Here is a 17221-nt window from a genome sequence, read left to right on the forward strand (position 1 = left end):
ACGATCACTTACGTGGCGGCAGTCAGGAGGGCGTGTGCAGGGGAACTCCCGTTTATAAACCCTCAGATCTGAGACTCAGTCACTACCATGAGAGCAGCATGGGGGGAACTGCCCCCATGACTCAGTTATCTCCACCAGGCCCTACCCTTGACATGTGGGGATGACAATTCAGGTGAGATTTGGGTGGGGACACAGCCAAGCCGTATCACCCAGGCTGGTCTGGAACTCCTGGCTTCAACCTTGCTACAGAAGGTGACACAGTTCCTGGAACCCACATGTCACTTATCTGGGGCGGCCGGCTGTCTGTGCCTTGCCTTTGCAGACAACGGTCTCAGAGCAGAGCACTCTGACCGCAGCCCCTTCCTCAAGGAGAGGCTTGCTCCCAGCAGGGGCGTTCTGCAGCACACAGCCCGTTTGCAGGTGCAGCACGGGTCTGCAGGGCGGGCAGAGGCCCAGGGAGCCCAGCATGGAGGAGCCCTGGATGGAGGCTCCCTGCCCTGACAGCTGCCTCCCCAACTCACAGAATCCCCCTGCCGTGAGGTCTGTCTCCTGAGCCCTCCTAGAAAGTGTTACTTTCAACTGAAACCTGGTGAAGCAAGGGTTTTTTTTTGTTTTCATTTTTGTCTTTTTTCAGTCTTTAAAAAGATGAGGAGGCATGAAGGAGGAAGAGCGACGGGGGTGGTCCCGCTGGGGCCCGCGGTCCTGGCTGCCTCCCCGGAATACGGTGCCCACGAGTCCCGCACTTACCTCGTTGGGCTCCCAAAGCCAGACGTCAAAGGTTGGCTTCCGCAGGGCCTCGACGGTCTCTGGAGAGAGCAGGTACTGGAAAGGACAGGAGCTCCGTGTTAACCCGGCGCCGGGGGCCCGCGGTGCCATGTGCGTGCCAGGACGCTTCTCTTTCTCCCATTCTTTTTCAAAGGCGCCTGCGTCAGACTCACAGGCCACAGCCTTCTGGAAAGGGCCAGTGGCACGGTGGAAATCCTATCAGTGGACGCCAGAGGCAGGGCCAGAGGGACAGGGGGAGGGTTTGGGGTGACAGAAATGTCCCGTATCTTGCTTGCAGTGGAGGTCACAGGACTAAGCAAGTTTGTCAAGATTCACTGTACTCCGAACCTAAAGAACTACTGAGTGTAAATGAGACCTCAAGAAGCCTGATGAGAAAATGGACAATAGCCTGTCATCCCAGCACTTTGGGAAGCTGAGGCAGGCAGATCACCTGAGGTTGGGAGTTCAAGACCAACCTGGCCAACATGGCGAAACCTCATCTCTACAAAAACACAAAAATTAGCAGGGCATGTCGGTGGGTGCTTGAACTTGGGAGGTGGAGGCTGTAGTGAGCTGAGATCACATTATTGCACTGCAGCTTGGACAACAGAGTGAGACTCCATCTCAAAAAAAAAAAAAAAAAAGGACAAAAAAGTGAAGTGGTGGGGGGTGGGGATTCACTTCGCATAAATTCAAATACCATCTAAGAAGTTATTCTGAGATGCTCCTGTCCAGAACCCATCCCTGGTTTCTGCTGAGAGCTTGAAGAGCAGGCCTGCTGACCCGGACGTGCCCTGGGGCTGCTCCTAAGGACATCAGGCTTTAGGTGAAGCTGTCACAGGACAGAGGCCGTGGATTTAGACAGAAGACAAGAACACTGCTTGGATATTACACATTGTCTTCTCCGGTATCTTACAGGATATTTGTGTTTTTGTTTTTGTTTTTTTTTTTTATAAGGGAACAGAACCAGAGGGCTGACATCTTTGATTTTGGATCTAGGCGTGCTTCATGACTCCCTGGGACACGATCATGAGATGCGTGGGGCATATTTTCCGACGGAACAAGGACTAATCTCCATTCAAAAACCTCAGATAAGGCCGAGCGCAGTGCCTCATGCCTGTAATCCCAGCACTTTGGGAGGCTGAGGCGGGTGGTCACCTGAGGTCAGGAGTTTGAGACCAGCCTGGCCAATGTGATGAAACCTCGTCTCTACTAAAAATACAATAATTAGCTGGGCATGGTGGTGTGAGCCTGTAATCCCAACTGCTCGAGAGGTTGAAGCAGGAGAATCGCTTGAACCCGAGAGGCAGAGGTTGCAGTTGAGCTGAGATTGTGCCACTGCACTCTAGCCTGGGTGACAGAGTGAGACTTCGTCTCAAAAAAACAACAAAAAATACCCAACTCCCCCCAAAAAACAACAAAAATTACCCAACCCCAAAACCTGACAACATCCAGGGCACCGTTTGGAACCGTGTGGATAGAATCGCGGACTAGCAGACACCAGCGGCCCACATGGGAGCTCTGGAAGGCTGTCACCGCCTGAAGAGCAGGCAGCCGCAGAACCCACCGTGTGCCGCCCAGGCCTCTGCTGTCTGTGGAATCTGTGCTCCCTGAATCTTAGCACAAGAACACATTAAAAATAAACTGGGCTGGGATTTTGCCCGCTTCCTAGCTGAAGGCATTGAGAGGGTGACCAGCATCTTGAGACCCTCCTTTTGTCATTATTTCAAAAATGCCATTGCTACCTCACCAAGGTCACACCTTCTCTTATAACTAAGAACAGTTTTGTGCAAAACAGCAAAACTTGTCAGGACAACTAAGGATTGCTCGGGGACCAGGGCCAAAGGAGTAGATCCCCAAAAAAATGTTTTAATTAAATTTTTAACAATTTAGTTAAACATTGAAGTTCTGTAATGTTTGAGTGTGAAAACCATTTACCAAAGTCAGCTCCAGGGGCCGGGCGGACAGCAGCGCGGAGCTATTATCGCCTTTCAGGGGAAGGTATGCTCCGGGATCACTTTTGCTAAACAAATGTCAGAGAAAAAATACTTTGCCTCAGAGTAACCCTGACCGTCCGCAGCCCGGGGCCGGGAGGGGCTGTTGATGTGAGTGTGCACACAGCACGCAGGCCGCAGGGCCAGACCCTGCCAGAGCGGCTTCTGGGCTGGAATCTCACCTTACCTTGGGGTAAGTGGGAACATCACGTCGAGGAGTCAACTTCTTGCTGTTATCCAAAAAACTGTACTTACAGAGGCAGCTGGTCCTAGAGAGAGGAGCAGAGATGAGCTGGGGTCCTGCTGTCTCAGTCTGGTGGAGCCCTCAGCAGAGCAAGAGCAAGGGACAACCCAAACCCCCAAGCTCCGTGTGGTCTTATTTGCTGTGGGAGAGGAAGTCAGGGTGGCAGCGACCCCTCGAGCAAAATCCCCGGGGACCTGCCTGGACCTCTGACCTCACACTGGGCTCTTGGAAAACACACAGAAAATCAGATGTTGAGGGTTATCTTCTCTTTTAGACAAGTTTCTAAAAAACCTTTGTCGTATGTTTTCAAAATGAAAACACTCTTGCTCTAAAGAATCGAAACAACACAGGAATAAAGTAAAAAAGAGGCAAAGAAAGAACACTGCAGTCCTGGCTTTCCCCATCTGTCTCCTGAAATCCCATACGCTGGAAATCACTTCTAATCATTTGGTTTATCTTTCCAGAATGTTCTGAAGTGTGGACACACATGGGTGGCCGCTTATACCTTTTAAGAGTATTTAAATTTTTTGTAGAGATGGGGTCTTGCTACGTTACCCAGACTGGTCTTGAACTCCTAGGTTCAAATAATCCTTCTGCCTCAGCCTCCCAAAGTGCTGGGATTACAGGGTGAGCCATTGCACCCCAATCCTTTGTACCATCCCTCCTACCCCCATGCTGGCAGAGTCTTGCTCTGTTGCCCAGGCTGGAGTGCAATGGTGCAATCTCAGCTCACTAAAACCTCTGCCTCCTGGGTTCCAGTGATTTTCCTGCCTCAGCCTCCTGAGGAGCTGGGATTACAGGTGCATGCCACCACATCTGACTAATTTTTGTATTTTTAGTAGAGACGGGGTTTCACCATGTTGGCCAGGCTGGTCTCGAACCCCTGACTTCAAGTGATCTGCCCGCTTCGGCCTCCCACAGTGTTGGGATTACAGGCGTGAACCACCCCACCCGGCCCCTTTGTACTTTTAAACAAAGATGGAATTGCACCAGATTCACTCTGCTGCAACTTGCTTTGTCACCTAACACATCATGAACGCATCTCAAGCTGCTGCACAGAGCTTAGCTCCATTTTCAAAGCTCCTCCAGGGTGTGGCTGAAGCACACGTCAGTATCCAGTCCCCAGTGATACACTTTAAAAATGTTTCCAACTTGGCCGGGCGCGGTGGCTCAAGCCTGTAATCCCAGCACTTTGGGAGGCCGAGGCGGGTGGATCACAAGGTCAAGAGATCGAGACCATCTTGGTCAACATGGTGAAACCCCGTCTCTACTAAAAATACAAAAAAAATAGCTGGGCATGGTGGCGCGTGCCTGTAATCCCAGCTACTCAGGAGGCTGAGGCAGGAGAATTGCCTGAACCCAGGAGGCGGAGGTTGCGGTGAGCCGAGATCGCGCCATTGCACTCCAGCCTGGGTAACAAGAGCGAAACTCCGTCTCAAAAAAAAAAAAAAAAAAAAAAAGTTTCCAACTTGCCCTGTTACATGCAATGTTAACAGATGTATTTTCTGCCTGACTCCATTTTTGTTTAGCACTGGGTGTCGAGGTATCCCACACAGGAGCAGGGCAAAGTGAGCCAGGTGGTTTTGGAGGGAAAGCCGCCTTCCGCCTGGGCAGTGTGCTGGCTGCAGGGTGGTCCCTGGAAGCTGAATGAGGAGCGGCTGTCCCAGGAGGCCTCGCTGCCCTTGTGCCCCTGCAGCAGAGTGCCTGGGGGGAGGGGTGGGCTGGGCGGAGCTGGGGACCCTCTGTGGCTGTGCACTTGCTTGGAAGTGACCAGGCTCCCTGTGTACTTGGACGACGGTAGGTGGGGGTCACGCCTGGCCTGTGTGACATTCACCAGGCTTGGGGCACTCAGGGAGCGGAATGCAGCTGAAGCTCCTGCAATTTGTAAACAAAGCCCCCTCTTCAGGGAGAGCAATTTAATACTGCACTATAAGAGCCACATAGAAATTCATATCCTTGGCTGGGCACAGTGGCTCACGCCTGTAATCCAGTACTTTGGAAGGCCAAGACAGGTGGATCATGAGGTCAGGAGATCGAGACCATCTTGGCTAACATGGTGAAACCCCACCTCTACTAAAAATACAAAAATGAGCTGAGCGTGGTGTCACGTGCCTGTAGTCCTAGCTACTTGGGAGGCTGAGGCGGGAGAATCACTTGAACCTGGGAGTCAAAGGTTGCAGTGAGCCGAGATCACGCCACTGCACTCCAGCCTGGACGACAGAGTGAGACCACATCTCAAAAAAAAAAAAAAGAAAAGAAAAAAAAAAGAAATTCGTATCCTCTGAGCCCACACATCTACCCTGGGGAATTTATCTTAAGAATTAAACAGGAGCAAACAGCTCTATGCACACAGATATTCATCGTGGCTTGATTCGTTGTAACAAAAACACAAAACTGACTAGAAGCCACCTGAATGTCCCCAAACAGAAAGTAGTTCAAACCACCACCGTGCATCGCTTGGTGACTATTATGCCGTTAGGAAGATCATCACAGATATTACGCGGAGTGGGGAAACTTTACGTGAAAAGGGAAAATAAGAACGCTATGCACAGTGTGTACTGAAAGCTAATGCTCAAAAATGCCCAAGCCACAGGGAAGAAAGAGCACATTTGGTGGGTTTAAAAAGAGTGCCCGATTGTGGCCTTCTGGGAAGATCTCTGAGCTGTATGCTGGTTACATTTAATCTATTTATTGGTCACAAGGCCATTAGTGAAAAATAGACCACGAAACAGCATGTTATAGTTGTTTTTCAAAACAAGATATCTATACACAGAAAAACATCTGGAAGGCCTCGCATCCAGGTTTAAATGAGGGACACTGTCTGCTGTTGTCATGATGGGTGCCCACCCTTCAGCTCCTGTCAGCACAGCTTGGAGGTTTTCCAGCGAGCATGTGCTATTTCCAAAGCTAGAATACACAGATTTCCTTTCTGGAAAAGAGGCTTCTCGCATGCTGCCGTCTCCTCCCCGTGATAACCTCCGCACAACAGACTCACGTGGTCACCCTTCCCTCTGCTTCCCGCTTGCAAAACCTGTCAGAGCTGCTACCACAGTTTGACGTGTAGGGGGAAGTCTAAGAGATTCAGCAAAATGTTAACAAAATCAACCAATAACATGCACCAATCAAAGGGCATCTACTGTCACCCAGTAAACAAGAAATTCCATGGACACATTTCCGAGCAGTACTGAACACTGTGTTAACTACGATGGCATGAGTGTGATTTCTTTTCTGCTTTGCTCTTTTGTGTAAACATTCGCACACGTGTTGTCTCTGTAAGTCTCCCGCATTCCCTGGGAGGGTTATGGAAGCCTTCACCAAGCAAGACAGTTTGACTGTGGGAATCCTGTGGTTTCCTTGCAGATAGATCCCAGAGCTGGGAGCAGAGAAGGGCCTGCTGGGGCTCCCTGACCCTGCCTGGCCAGGCGTCCCTCTCTCTGCATCCTGTTGCCATGGAAACCAGCGTTTTCAGCAGACAGAGCAGCTGGCACCCCTTCTTTTCATCCTATTTGGAGCTCATTTTTGCTTTCATTTCCTGGGTCCCCACCCCCCTTCCCTGGGGCTTAGGCCAGTGCGCAAGGCCGTTTGTTTGGGCTAAAAGCTGAGCCCTCAGTTGCCACCCCAGGCTCCTGCAGGCTCCCCAGCTCTGAGCAAACCCCACATTCCATGCTCTGCTCTCTGCCTGGCACAGTGCTGGGGGCCAGAGTGGCCGTGGCCCCCAGGGTGGACCTGCCCCGTCCCTGTCCTCAGTGTGAGCTGGCAGTTGGGCCTCTGTTGTCTTTGAAGGAAAGCCTGGAGAAACCCAGCTCGTCACTCTCAGAGGACGGCCGCCTGCTCCCGGGTGCTGTGTCTGGACCCTGGTGCTGCTGCTGGTCCCAAGGGGCAGCTTCTGGTGGCTCCAGACCCCTGGCTCCGAGGCCCCACCGGGGTGTGCTATGTGGGCTGAACGTAGGTCCACATTTCAGACTCACACTGGTCCTCTGAGCGCACGGGGCTGAGCCGGGTCCGCCCCGTCCACGGCCTCTATTCTCCTCCCAGAGGCGAGACTGTCCAGAGGCCTCTGGCTGGGCTGCCACCTCGGGAGGGGGCCGCCCCCCAACCCCCGCTCCACCGGCCTCTTGCAGCTCCTCTGCCCAGCCATCCAGGGAAGTCCCGGCTTAAGCCTGGTCCCAGGGTCCCCACTTTGCTACGGGGCTCTCATGAGTGAGACGCAACCCTGCTGTTGACAAAGACAAAAGGCACCAGGAGAACAGCTCAGCGTCTCTATTCCAAGTGCCTTTCTACGTAGAGAAACAGGAAGAGGTTTCATGTGTGGGGGCTGCTGGTTCTGTGACTAGGGCCCCGGGCACGTGACGAGCTGAGGATGAGACCAGAGCCCAGGAGGCTGGATTCGTTTTTCCCCAATGTGTCGGTGACGCTTGAGATTTTTTACCCTGTTCTGTGTTGGATGCAAGAGCCTCATTTACCTGTCTCTCACCTACAGGGGAGGCCGCCAGAGCTGTCAGCTGAGAATGTTGCCTCCAGAAGCCGACGGGGCACCAGGAAGTCTCCTTCTCTTTGGTTTATGGCGCTGTGCGTTCTAAAAATGTACTCCTGGAGGAAGTGCCTCCGTCACTCACATGGGCCCAAGTGTCCCCCCCACAGCCCAACGTGCCTGAAGGGGCACCTGGGGGCTGAGGCTTCACTGGAGCTGCTGGCGGCTTCCTCTGCGTGTTCTGGAACCGGTGTTATCCTCCCATGTGGTGTGTTATGGGCTGAACTGCATCTCTCCCAACAAGTCATATGCTGAAGTCCTAACCCTCCTGCCTGTGAAGGTGACCTCATTTGGGGACAGGGCTGTTGCAGATGTAGTTAAGATGACGTCATCCTGGAGGGTGACCCCATTCCGATAGGATGAGTGTCTTTAGAAAAAGGGGGAAATCTGGACAGAACAGATCGGAGGACCAGGTGAAGAAGCAAGCAGAGACCCCCAGGCCAAGGGACGCCAGGGATTGCCGCCGGCAGCCACCAGCGGCCAAGAGAGGCCTGGAAGGACCCGCCCCTGGGGTCTTTAGAGCGGGCAGGGCCTGCTGGCACCCCAATTTTGAACTTGTGGCCTCCAGAACTACATGAAAATACATTCCTATCATTTTAAACTGCCCAGTTTATAATAACTCGTTATGAAGCCCCAGGAAATGACACTAACTTTGGTAAAACAAATTCTCCCCCTGCAACCTGAGCTGCAGGACCAGTGAGCACCAGGAACCAAGCCAGGAGCAGCGTGAGATCAAGCCCTCGCCTTGCCTTCTACAGAGCGGTGCCTGTCAGACAGAGGGGCAGGGCCGTGAGGCTGTCTCACCACCTGCTGCTGCTGTGGGTGGGCAGCAAATGCAGTCGTTCAAGGGAGAAGAGGCTGCCTTCTACAAACACCTCCAGAAAGTGCTCAGGGACACACATTTGTGGGTGAGGAGCTGGGGGGAGCCCTGGGAGGCATGGCCGAGCTCCAGACACACTCCTCAGGGTGGTGGAGTTCCCCAACACACAGGGAGCCCCCAGGCTGCTGTGCAGGGAATCTGGTTTCAGGCTGAAGACTAGAACTCAGGTTGCATCCTCTTCCCCTCGTGCTGGTGGTGGGGCCGGAAAGGCTTCCCTGTTTCACCCACAGCCCCCACGTGAGGCAGCACGGTACTGGGACACTGCCCTCCTGCCACGGCAGCATGGCACCTGGGCACAGGGGACGGCCAGAGGGCTGATCCAAGCCGCATAGAGCTCACGGCCAAGGGCGGTGCCACAGGTAAAAGTGGTGTGTGTCTGAGGCTGCCACGCCGGATCCCAGCCTTGGGGGCCCAACTCCGTGGCCACTCCTGTGCACCGTGGGAGCTCCTTCTAGGCTCACAAAGGAGGGACTCTGTCTCTCGTCCCTTCGAGAGCCTCCCACCACAGGAACAACAAAGATGGACTGTTAACTCGGTGTTCCATGGTCACAAAGTATGGCCCTGCCTTTCCCTAAGTCAGCTGGACTGAGACGTCCCTGACTCCAAGTGAGTCCATGAGTTCGCAGGAGAGACACCTGGCATGGTCCCTGTAGGTCTCGCTCTCACGTGGCTCGGACAAGGCCTGCTTCCTTCCACTCGACCTTCCTCCCTGAGGCCTGGCCCCCAGGGCTTCGAGGGGACCAGGCGGGGACCCCTGGCTTTCCCCTTACCTTCTGCCTCCGAGACCCTTCCACCTGCCACACTCCCTCACTGAGCAGATCGCCCTGGAGTTTCAAATCAGGGCGTGATCATCTACATGCCAGGCAGCCCTGAGCCATTGAGTGCAACTGTCCAGGGCCGTTCCTCGGCTCAGGAGTCCCCATTAGATTCCTCCAAGGCTGGCCAGTGGTACCCTGGGGAACCAGGAGCTGCATCATACGCCAGTGGTCTCTGGGCTGGCACCAGCGGGCATGGAGGCAAAGCCGGGAGGTGTGAGCGGGTCCTGTGTGCCTCTCACTCGGCTCAGCGCCTGCACACAAGTGCTCAATGCTGCACTCTGCTCATCGTCACTGGCGTCTCTTTGCTACTATGCGCATTTCCATCCCCAGTTTGGGTGTGGTTCATCCACACATGTCCTGACCCTGGCTCTAATAAAGAGTCCTGCTGTACAAAAAACTGACTTTGGAGGTAGCATGGTGGAGGCTGTGGCATTCTCCCCTCAAGTCACAGCTCCCTGGGCCCCCGTAGCACCTGTGAAGGATGGCTGCTCCCGGGCGAATGACTTCGGTGTTCCTAGTGGCTGGAGCCCTCGCTGGACTGCAACCCCGTGGGAATATCACACAGGGAATGGGGTCCCCAGGGGCACCAGGAGGCTCATCACCCAAATGCCTTTTCTCTCTTTCTGTTCTGTCTTTAAAAATGGCTATCAACTTATTCCAAGCTGGATGCATTGCTCCTAAGGCTTGGATCTGCAGGAGGAGGACTCCCCTTTCTGCAAAGTCGTCTTCCTAGCCCCCATCTGCCGTATGTGCTCTTTTTTTTGAGACAGAGTCTTGCTCTGTCGAGCCCAGGCTGGAGTGCAGTGGCACAGTCTTGGCTCACTGCAACCTCTGCCTCCAGGTTCAAGCAATTCTCCTGCCCTCAGCCTCCCCAGTAGCTGGGGTTATAGGCATGCACCACCACACCTGGCTAACTTTTGTATTTTTAGTAGAGATGGGGTTTCACCATGTTGGTCAGGCTGGTCTTGAACTCCTGACCTCGTGATCGGCCTACCTCAGCTTCTCAAAAGTGCTGGGATTATAGGCATGAGCCACTGTGCCATATGCTCTTTTTTTTTTTTTTTTTTTTTTATTGCTTGAGACAGAGTCTTGCTCCGTTGAGCGCAGGCTGGAGTACGGTGGTGTGATGAGATCTCAGCTCACTGCAACCTCTGCTTCCCCAGTTAAAGTGATTTTCCTGCCTTAGCCTCCAGAATAGCAGGGGTTATAGGCATGTGCCACCACCCTGGCTAATTTTTGTATTTTTAGTAAAGATCGGGTTTCACCATGATGGCCAAACTGGTCTTGAACTCCTAACCTCAAGTGATCCTCCCGCCTTGGCCTCCCAAAGTGCTGGGATTACAGGCATAAGCCACCGCTCGGCCCATATGTGCTCTTTCGTTAGAAGAAAGCCATGCCACTGACGGGCATGTGGTAAGGAGGCGGCTGTCTCTAGACTGCACTCTCCTGAGCCCGAGCCACCAGACTTTCTTTTGGAGAAACAAAGCCCACAGTCCCAGCCCATCTGGAAAGAAAAGCCCTCCCCAGGCCCGGCTGCCCGTCGCCCCAGCGCAGACCCTACCTGCTGCTTCTGGCCGCCAGCTCCTCCCTCATCTTCTTAATGTCACTCTTGCATTTCTCAATCTCCACCACTTTTAGTCCTTCCACTGGTGACAGAGAGAGACAGCAAGGGCGTTACCACGGACGAACGTGGACGATCTCTCAAGGCTGGTATCTAAGGGCTCCCTGTGGCTCCTGGGGAGGAAAATGGCTCGGTGCAGAGGTTCCCCGCTCCTGCCCCGGCTGCTGACACTCAGGTTCTGCCTGGACCTCCCCACTCAGCTCAGCCACATCTGACTCTAACCACGCAGACACATGCCGTGGCCAGGGCTGCACCACCACATCTCTCTGTGCCGTTCTGAGGGTGGAAGCCCCTCCCCACTCTCCACGCCCTGAATCTCAACTCTGGCACCTGCTTTTTGCTCCATACCCCTAAGCACCAGCTGAAGACATGGGACAAAGAGTCTTTTATCCCAAAAAGAAAAGGGGGGAAATGTGGCTCCAGAGCATTAAAATGCAGCGAACGGCAGAGCGTTCTCAGTGAGCATTACGGTCTCAGTAGGGGAAAAGCTTTTCATTTCTCAGTGGGGGAAAAGCTTTTCATTGTGAAGTTATTCCAGAGCAGTTCACCAGGAGAAGCTGCTGACTTGAAACAGAAGAGAAGTAGGCAGACAAGGCCGAGGATCAGCAGAACTTGGGCGTGATCACATTCCTGGCGTTGAAACCGCCTTTGCAAAACTATGACTGAGACAGTGAAACAGATCTGACTTAACCGACTCCATCTTGCTTCTAACCTCCAGCTGTCTTTGTTCGTTCCTCGGCTGAATTAACTTTGGGAGAAACTTAGTTTGTAGTTTACGGTTTAAACAAAGATGGTAACAGCCCTTTCCCAAAGCAGACCTCCTTCTTGCCTGGGGCCAAGACTAACATTAGCCACAGGATTAGAAATGATGGTTTGGGAGTCATGCAGCTGGAGGCTACAAGATGCTGCCCCTCCCTAAACTGCTTCTAAGATCAGTGCTTGAGACATTTTGCAGAACCTGCACTTATCAGCTGGCCCCACCCACATCCATAAACGGACTGTTTTGATCTTGTGGCCCCTACTCAGGAACTGACTCAGTTCAAGAAGACAGCTTCAACTCCCTACGATTTAATCCCTGACCAATCAGCACTCCTGGCTCACTGGCTTCCCCCCTCCCACCAAGTTATCCTTAAAAACTCTGCTCCCTGAATGCTTGTGGAGACTGATTTGAGGGATAATAAAACTCTGGTGTCCCATGCAGCCCCCTCTGGGTGACTGACTCTTTCTTTATTGCAATTCCCCTGTCTGATGAATCTGCTCTGTCTAGGCAGCAGGCAAGGCGAACCCCTTGGGTGGTTACAGTTCCACTGCAAAGGTGTGCCTCAACAGTTAGGATACTATTTTTCAACCAAACTGGAGCTTCTGCCTCCAAGAGAGTGTTAAACTTCAAGACATTCACCCTTGGCTGACTGCATGCTTAGCCCAGAAACGCTGCTGTGAAGCAAGCAGCTTTGTGAGGCTTTTCAGTTAGAGTACTAAGAAATAAAAAAGATTAGCTTTGTTACTTTGTAATCACACCTCAATTTTTATGCAAAAGGATACTCCCACGATGTCACTCTATTCCCCTTTTCATGAAGTTTGGCTCTGAATAACTGCTAAAGATAAAAAGCCAATGATTTCTAAAGGAAAAGCCAATCAACTCAGAGCCTCTGGCTAGTTTGTAACAATTCCTTCCCACCCCAAAGAAATCCTCCTTAGGGCAGTGCCCCAGGGCAGCCTGGTTGGAATCAGCCTCCTGGGTGGGTTTGGGGGTATTTCCATGGTCAGGGGTCAAGTAGGGGCATGGCTTCTTGGGTCACCGCTTCTTTCTGCCCAGAGGGACAAGGAATCTGGAGGGTGGGATGTTTGGATCTGGTCATGCTGATGTGCTTCTGTGCCATGGAAGCTTTCTCTGCCCCTCTTCTACCCAACAGAAAGAGGACGTGGGTCACGAAGTGCATGTGGCTGGAGCCAGTGTGATCGCTGTCCTGATGGCGGCGTCCAGATGAGCTGCCGCTGGGGAAGCACAGGGTACCTGAGGTCGGGACGTTTTTGCCCAGCCGCTAAGAGTCCACGTTCTCCTTTGGAGCGGCGTCTCCGTTTTCTCAGGCATCACCTCACGGAAGTTGATGGATGCCACAGGTCGGCTTCTGAGAAAAGGCACCCAAGAGCACATTTCGGGTTTGCACGTGGACTGGGAGGCCCAATGTGGCCTCCAGGGGTACTCCTGGGCCTTTCTAGAGGGCAGGACCCCATCTGTGTCCTGTGGGTTTGCCATTCAGACACTGACGTGAGCAAATAGCCGGTTCAACATCAGTGGCAGGAAAGGAGCTCCGTGCGGGTCACATGTGGAAGGCGGCACATGCTGAAGGTGATCTGGGGAAGAGTCGGGCGGGTGGTGTGGACTGCTACGGGGCAGCTGCGCCCTCTGTGCAAGGTCCTGGTCCACTTACTGTGTCTTAAATGTCATTTCCCTGAACATAAAATATCCTATGATCCTTGTAGGAAAGGTGCTAATGTGTGTCCTTCTAGGCCTTCTGCCCTCTCCCGTGCCTTCTAAATATTCATCCTGCTACCTGTCTATCTCTCTGTCTACCTTTCTACTACCTGTTTACCACTCACTCACTCACTATCCATCCATCTGTAGTAGCCACTGGCTACTAACTAGCCAGTCATTTATCTTCTATCCATCCATTCATCCACCTGTGCATCTATCTGTCCATCCATGTATGTATCTATCTATCTTTCTATCTATCCATCCACCCATCTACCCATTCATCCTACTTATGTATCTACCTATGTTCTATTTATCCATTCTATTTATTTTTCTATCCATTCTCTCTACCCATCCGTTCTATATATCTCCCTATCTTCATTTCTTTTTTTTTCATTCAAAAAAGACAAATTCTTTATTTAAATCAACAAACTCATCCTCCTCAAGCCCCAGACCATGGTAGACAGCCCTCCCTCTCCATTCCCTCACTCCATCCCTTAGCCACAGTGAGGGGCATGGAAGATGAGAAGCTGTGAGGGCCTCTGCCAGGGAAGGCTGCTGCAGATGTGTGGTGAGCACAGTCAGTGCAGCTGTGGCTGGGGCAGCAGCTGCCACAGGCTCCTCCCTATAAACTAAGTTCCTGCAGCCAGCCACAGCTGTGGGAGAAGTATGCTTGTAGAAGCAAGGCGAGTCTGGCCTCAGAAAGCAGAGGCAGCATCACTGATGCCCTGCTATGGATGGATGGAGGGTACAGAGCTCAGGGACAGAGCAGGCCAGGAGAGAGGAGAGGCACGGTGCTGGGGTGCTGAGGCCCCTACATTTTGGTCCCAGGGGAAAAGAAGAGCCCAGTTGGTCCAGTTTTGATGGGTATGGGGTAGGGAATGTACCAGTAAGCTGGGGGGAGGGGCTGCCAACAGGCGTCCCAGAGGTGACAGGACAGGCTGAACCCCCCCCCAATGGAAGGGAGCTTGAGAGCTCTGGGGCTCTCTGGGAACATCACTGCTAAAATATACATCTACATAGAGATTAACCATTTGTGGGACGGCCTGCCAGGAACAAGGTTTGGGGCGGGATCAGAGGATTCGGCGTGGCATCCCATAGCCGGTCACGCGCTTGGTGCCCATCTGCAATCCAATCATGTTCCTGCCCTCTTGCAGCTGGTTGTCCGAGAAGTTCCGAGGATTCTCCTTGGATTTCTTAGGGAACCAGTTGGGCTCCCCAGAGAAGAGCCCATCATCCCGGGCTACTGCCAGCTCGCCCAGATTCATCAGCGTCTGCTGCACACAAGCCATGTTCTCTCCTTCCCGGAGGTCCACGGTTGGGAAGATGTCAGTGGTGTGAATGCCATAGCGCTCAGCTGCCTGCAGGAGCGGAGAGATCTGCTCCACCTGCTTGAAGGCCACGGTGGAAGCCTGGGTCTTCTTTACGGGGCCCTGCCCCTCGGGGCACAGTGCATTAATGAGCTCACATAGCACCGTGCCATCCTTGAGCCAGTTCTGGAAGTTCTCCCGCCCAGGCTGGGGCCGGCCCACATCCTCTGGGCACTGGGTGGTGATCCACTGGATCAGGATCTGCTCCAGGTCTGCGTCGTATTGCTTTTCAATCTTCTGCTGCACCTCCCGGCTTAGGCCATATGCAGGTCCCCTGTTGGCCATTCCAATGGGTGGCGGTAGCTGTGGGGAGCGTTCGAGCGGGTTGGAGAGCTGCACCCGCCTTCATTTCTTTCTTTTTTTTTTTTTTTTGAGACACGGCCTTGCTCTGTCACCCAGGCTGGAGTGCAGTGGAAAAATCACAGGTCACTGTAACCTTCACCTCCCAGGCTCAAGCGATCCTCCCACTTCAGCCTCCTGAATAACAGGAACTAAAGGGTACACCACCACACCCAGCTGATTTTTGTATTTTTTTGTAGAGATGAGGTTTCACCATATTGCCCAGGATGGTCTTGAACTCCTGGACTAAAGAGATCCTCCTGCCTTAGTCTCCCAAAGGGTTGGGATTACAGGTATGAGCCCTCATCCAGCCTCTACCTATCTTTCTATCTATCCATCGTATCTATGTATCTATTCGTGTATGTATGTATCTATCTATCTATCTATCATCTATCCGTCCTGTGTGTCTATGTGTCTATATATCTATTATTAATTTTAAAAGATAGAATTCGTTGTGTTTTTCAACTTGCCCATTTCACTCCTCAGAAGGTTAGGGGCCTTCCCTATATCAACGGCTGGCACCCCAGCTCACATTTTTCTTTTTCTCCCCTGAAGAAAATGCTTACGTATCATACTGAACAGGATAGGTAAGGGCTTCATGTCAGTTCAGATCACATTTTTGCTGCTAAATGAGTTTGCCACAGATCTGTACTTTTCCCATGTCCACACAAGGCTCTGTTTTAAGCTAGCTCATGGTTTGTGACGGGAGCATGATGTTTGATTGATGGTGCAGTCCACCGAGATCTGCCTCCCTGGCTATTTACTGCGGTGATATTAAAATCACACCTCTTGGGTGACAGCCCAGCACCCCTAGTATGAATCCCAGAGGTGCAGAATTTGTGACAATGACGTTTCTGAAAAGGCTGCTGGCAAGGAAATGGATAGTGAGTAAGAAGATGGCAAAAGCCGTGCATTCCTCAATGAAAGAAAAACAAGACGCCGTGAACGACGGGCCTGTGGGAGGAGGCGGAGGTGACCTTGCGGTGGGTGTGGGTGCCTGTGTCCCTGGGGGTCCTGCCTCCTCCCTCCCTGGCCTTTCTAGGACGCCAGGCTGCTGTGGGGAAGATTCCACAGCTCCCCTCATCGACCCATTCCCACCCTTGCTCCACCTCAACCCAGAGGGAGGAGCAGGTGGGTCCTGAGGGGTGTGGGGCCTCGAGTTGAGAGGTCTGCACAGACAGCAGCAGGACCAGGGAGCCTGGACGTCAGCTCTGCCCATCATGCCCCCTCTTCTGCCTTCAAAGGCTGAACATAGGCAGGCACTGACCACATACCCCAAACTGAAGCAGAGGCTCCCTGGCCCACTCGGCCCTGCTGGGGGCTGGTGGTCCAGCCCACAACTGCCCGTTATTCCCGCTGACCAGGTGCGGACCCTAGGATATGCTGGTGTGGGGGCCAGGATCATCTGGAAACCCTGGCCTGTCCTCTTAAAAGGACTTGAAGCCAGGCATGGTGGCCCACGCCTGTAATCCCAGCATGCTGGGAGGCCAAGGAGGGTGGATCATCTGAGGTCAGGAGTTTGAGACCAGCTTGTCCAACCAACATGACAAAACCCCGTCTCTACTAAAAATACAAAAATTAACCGGGCGCGGTGGCTCAAGCCTGTAATCCCAGCACTTTGGGAGGCCGAGGCGGGTGGATCACGAGGTCAAGAGATCGAGACCATCCTGGTCAACATGGTGAAACCCCGTCTCTACTAAAAATACAAAAAAATTAGCTGGGCATGGTGGCACGTGCCTGTAATCCCAGCTACTCAGGAGGCTGAGGCAGGAGAATTGCCTGAACCCAGGAGGCGGAGGTTGCGGTGAGCCGAGGTCGCGCCATTGCACTCCAGCCTGGGTAACAAGAGCGAAACTCCGTCTCAAAAAAAAAAAAAAAAAAAAAAAAAAAAAAAATTAGCTGGGCGTGTTTGCAGGCTGCCTGTAATCTCAGCTGCAGGGGGGTGGGGGGTGGGGGTGCTGAGGCAGGAGAATCACTTGAACCTGGGAGGCGGGGATTGCAGTGAGCCGAGATCGCATCGCTGCCCTCCAGCCTGGCTGACAGAGCGAGCTCCGTCTCAGTAAAAAAAAAAAAAAAAAGGACTTTAAAAGAGATTTTTGTGAGCTTCCACAAGTCCCAGGCCATCTGCAGGAAAAGCTCCAAGAGGGATTTTCTGAGAGATGCTGGCTCTGGGGGAAGCGGGCTGG

General features: G+C 52.9%; 1 protein-coding gene and 1 pseudogene across 5 annotated transcripts in view; both read right to left on the reverse strand.

Annotated features, from left to right (window-relative positions):
- The window catches only part of PDE9A (phosphodiesterase 9A), a 114348-nt gene that overhangs the window by 18171 nt on the left and 78956 nt on the right, over positions 1-17221 (reverse strand). For all 5 annotated transcript variants that reach the window (XM_039480409.2, XM_039480410.2, XM_074389200.1 and 2 more), the window contains 3 exons: positions 10794-10878; positions 2947-3028; positions 748-822 (listed from right to left, as the gene is read on the reverse strand). In XM_039480409.2, the coding sequence (XP_039336343.1) occupies positions 748-822; positions 2947-3028; positions 10794-10878 (242 nt within the window). The remainder of the gene's footprint in view (positions 1-747; positions 823-2946; positions 3029-10793; positions 10879-17221) is intronic.
- On the reverse strand, positions 13708-16920 carry LOC141581976 (transgelin-2 pseudogene; annotated as a pseudogene).

Source organism: Saimiri boliviensis, chromosome 18 (assembly GCF_048565385.1).
Source record: "Saimiri boliviensis isolate mSaiBol1 chromosome 18, mSaiBol1.pri, whole genome shotgun sequence".
NCBI classification, from domain to species: domain Eukaryota; kingdom Metazoa; phylum Chordata; class Mammalia; order Primates; family Cebidae; genus Saimiri; species Saimiri boliviensis.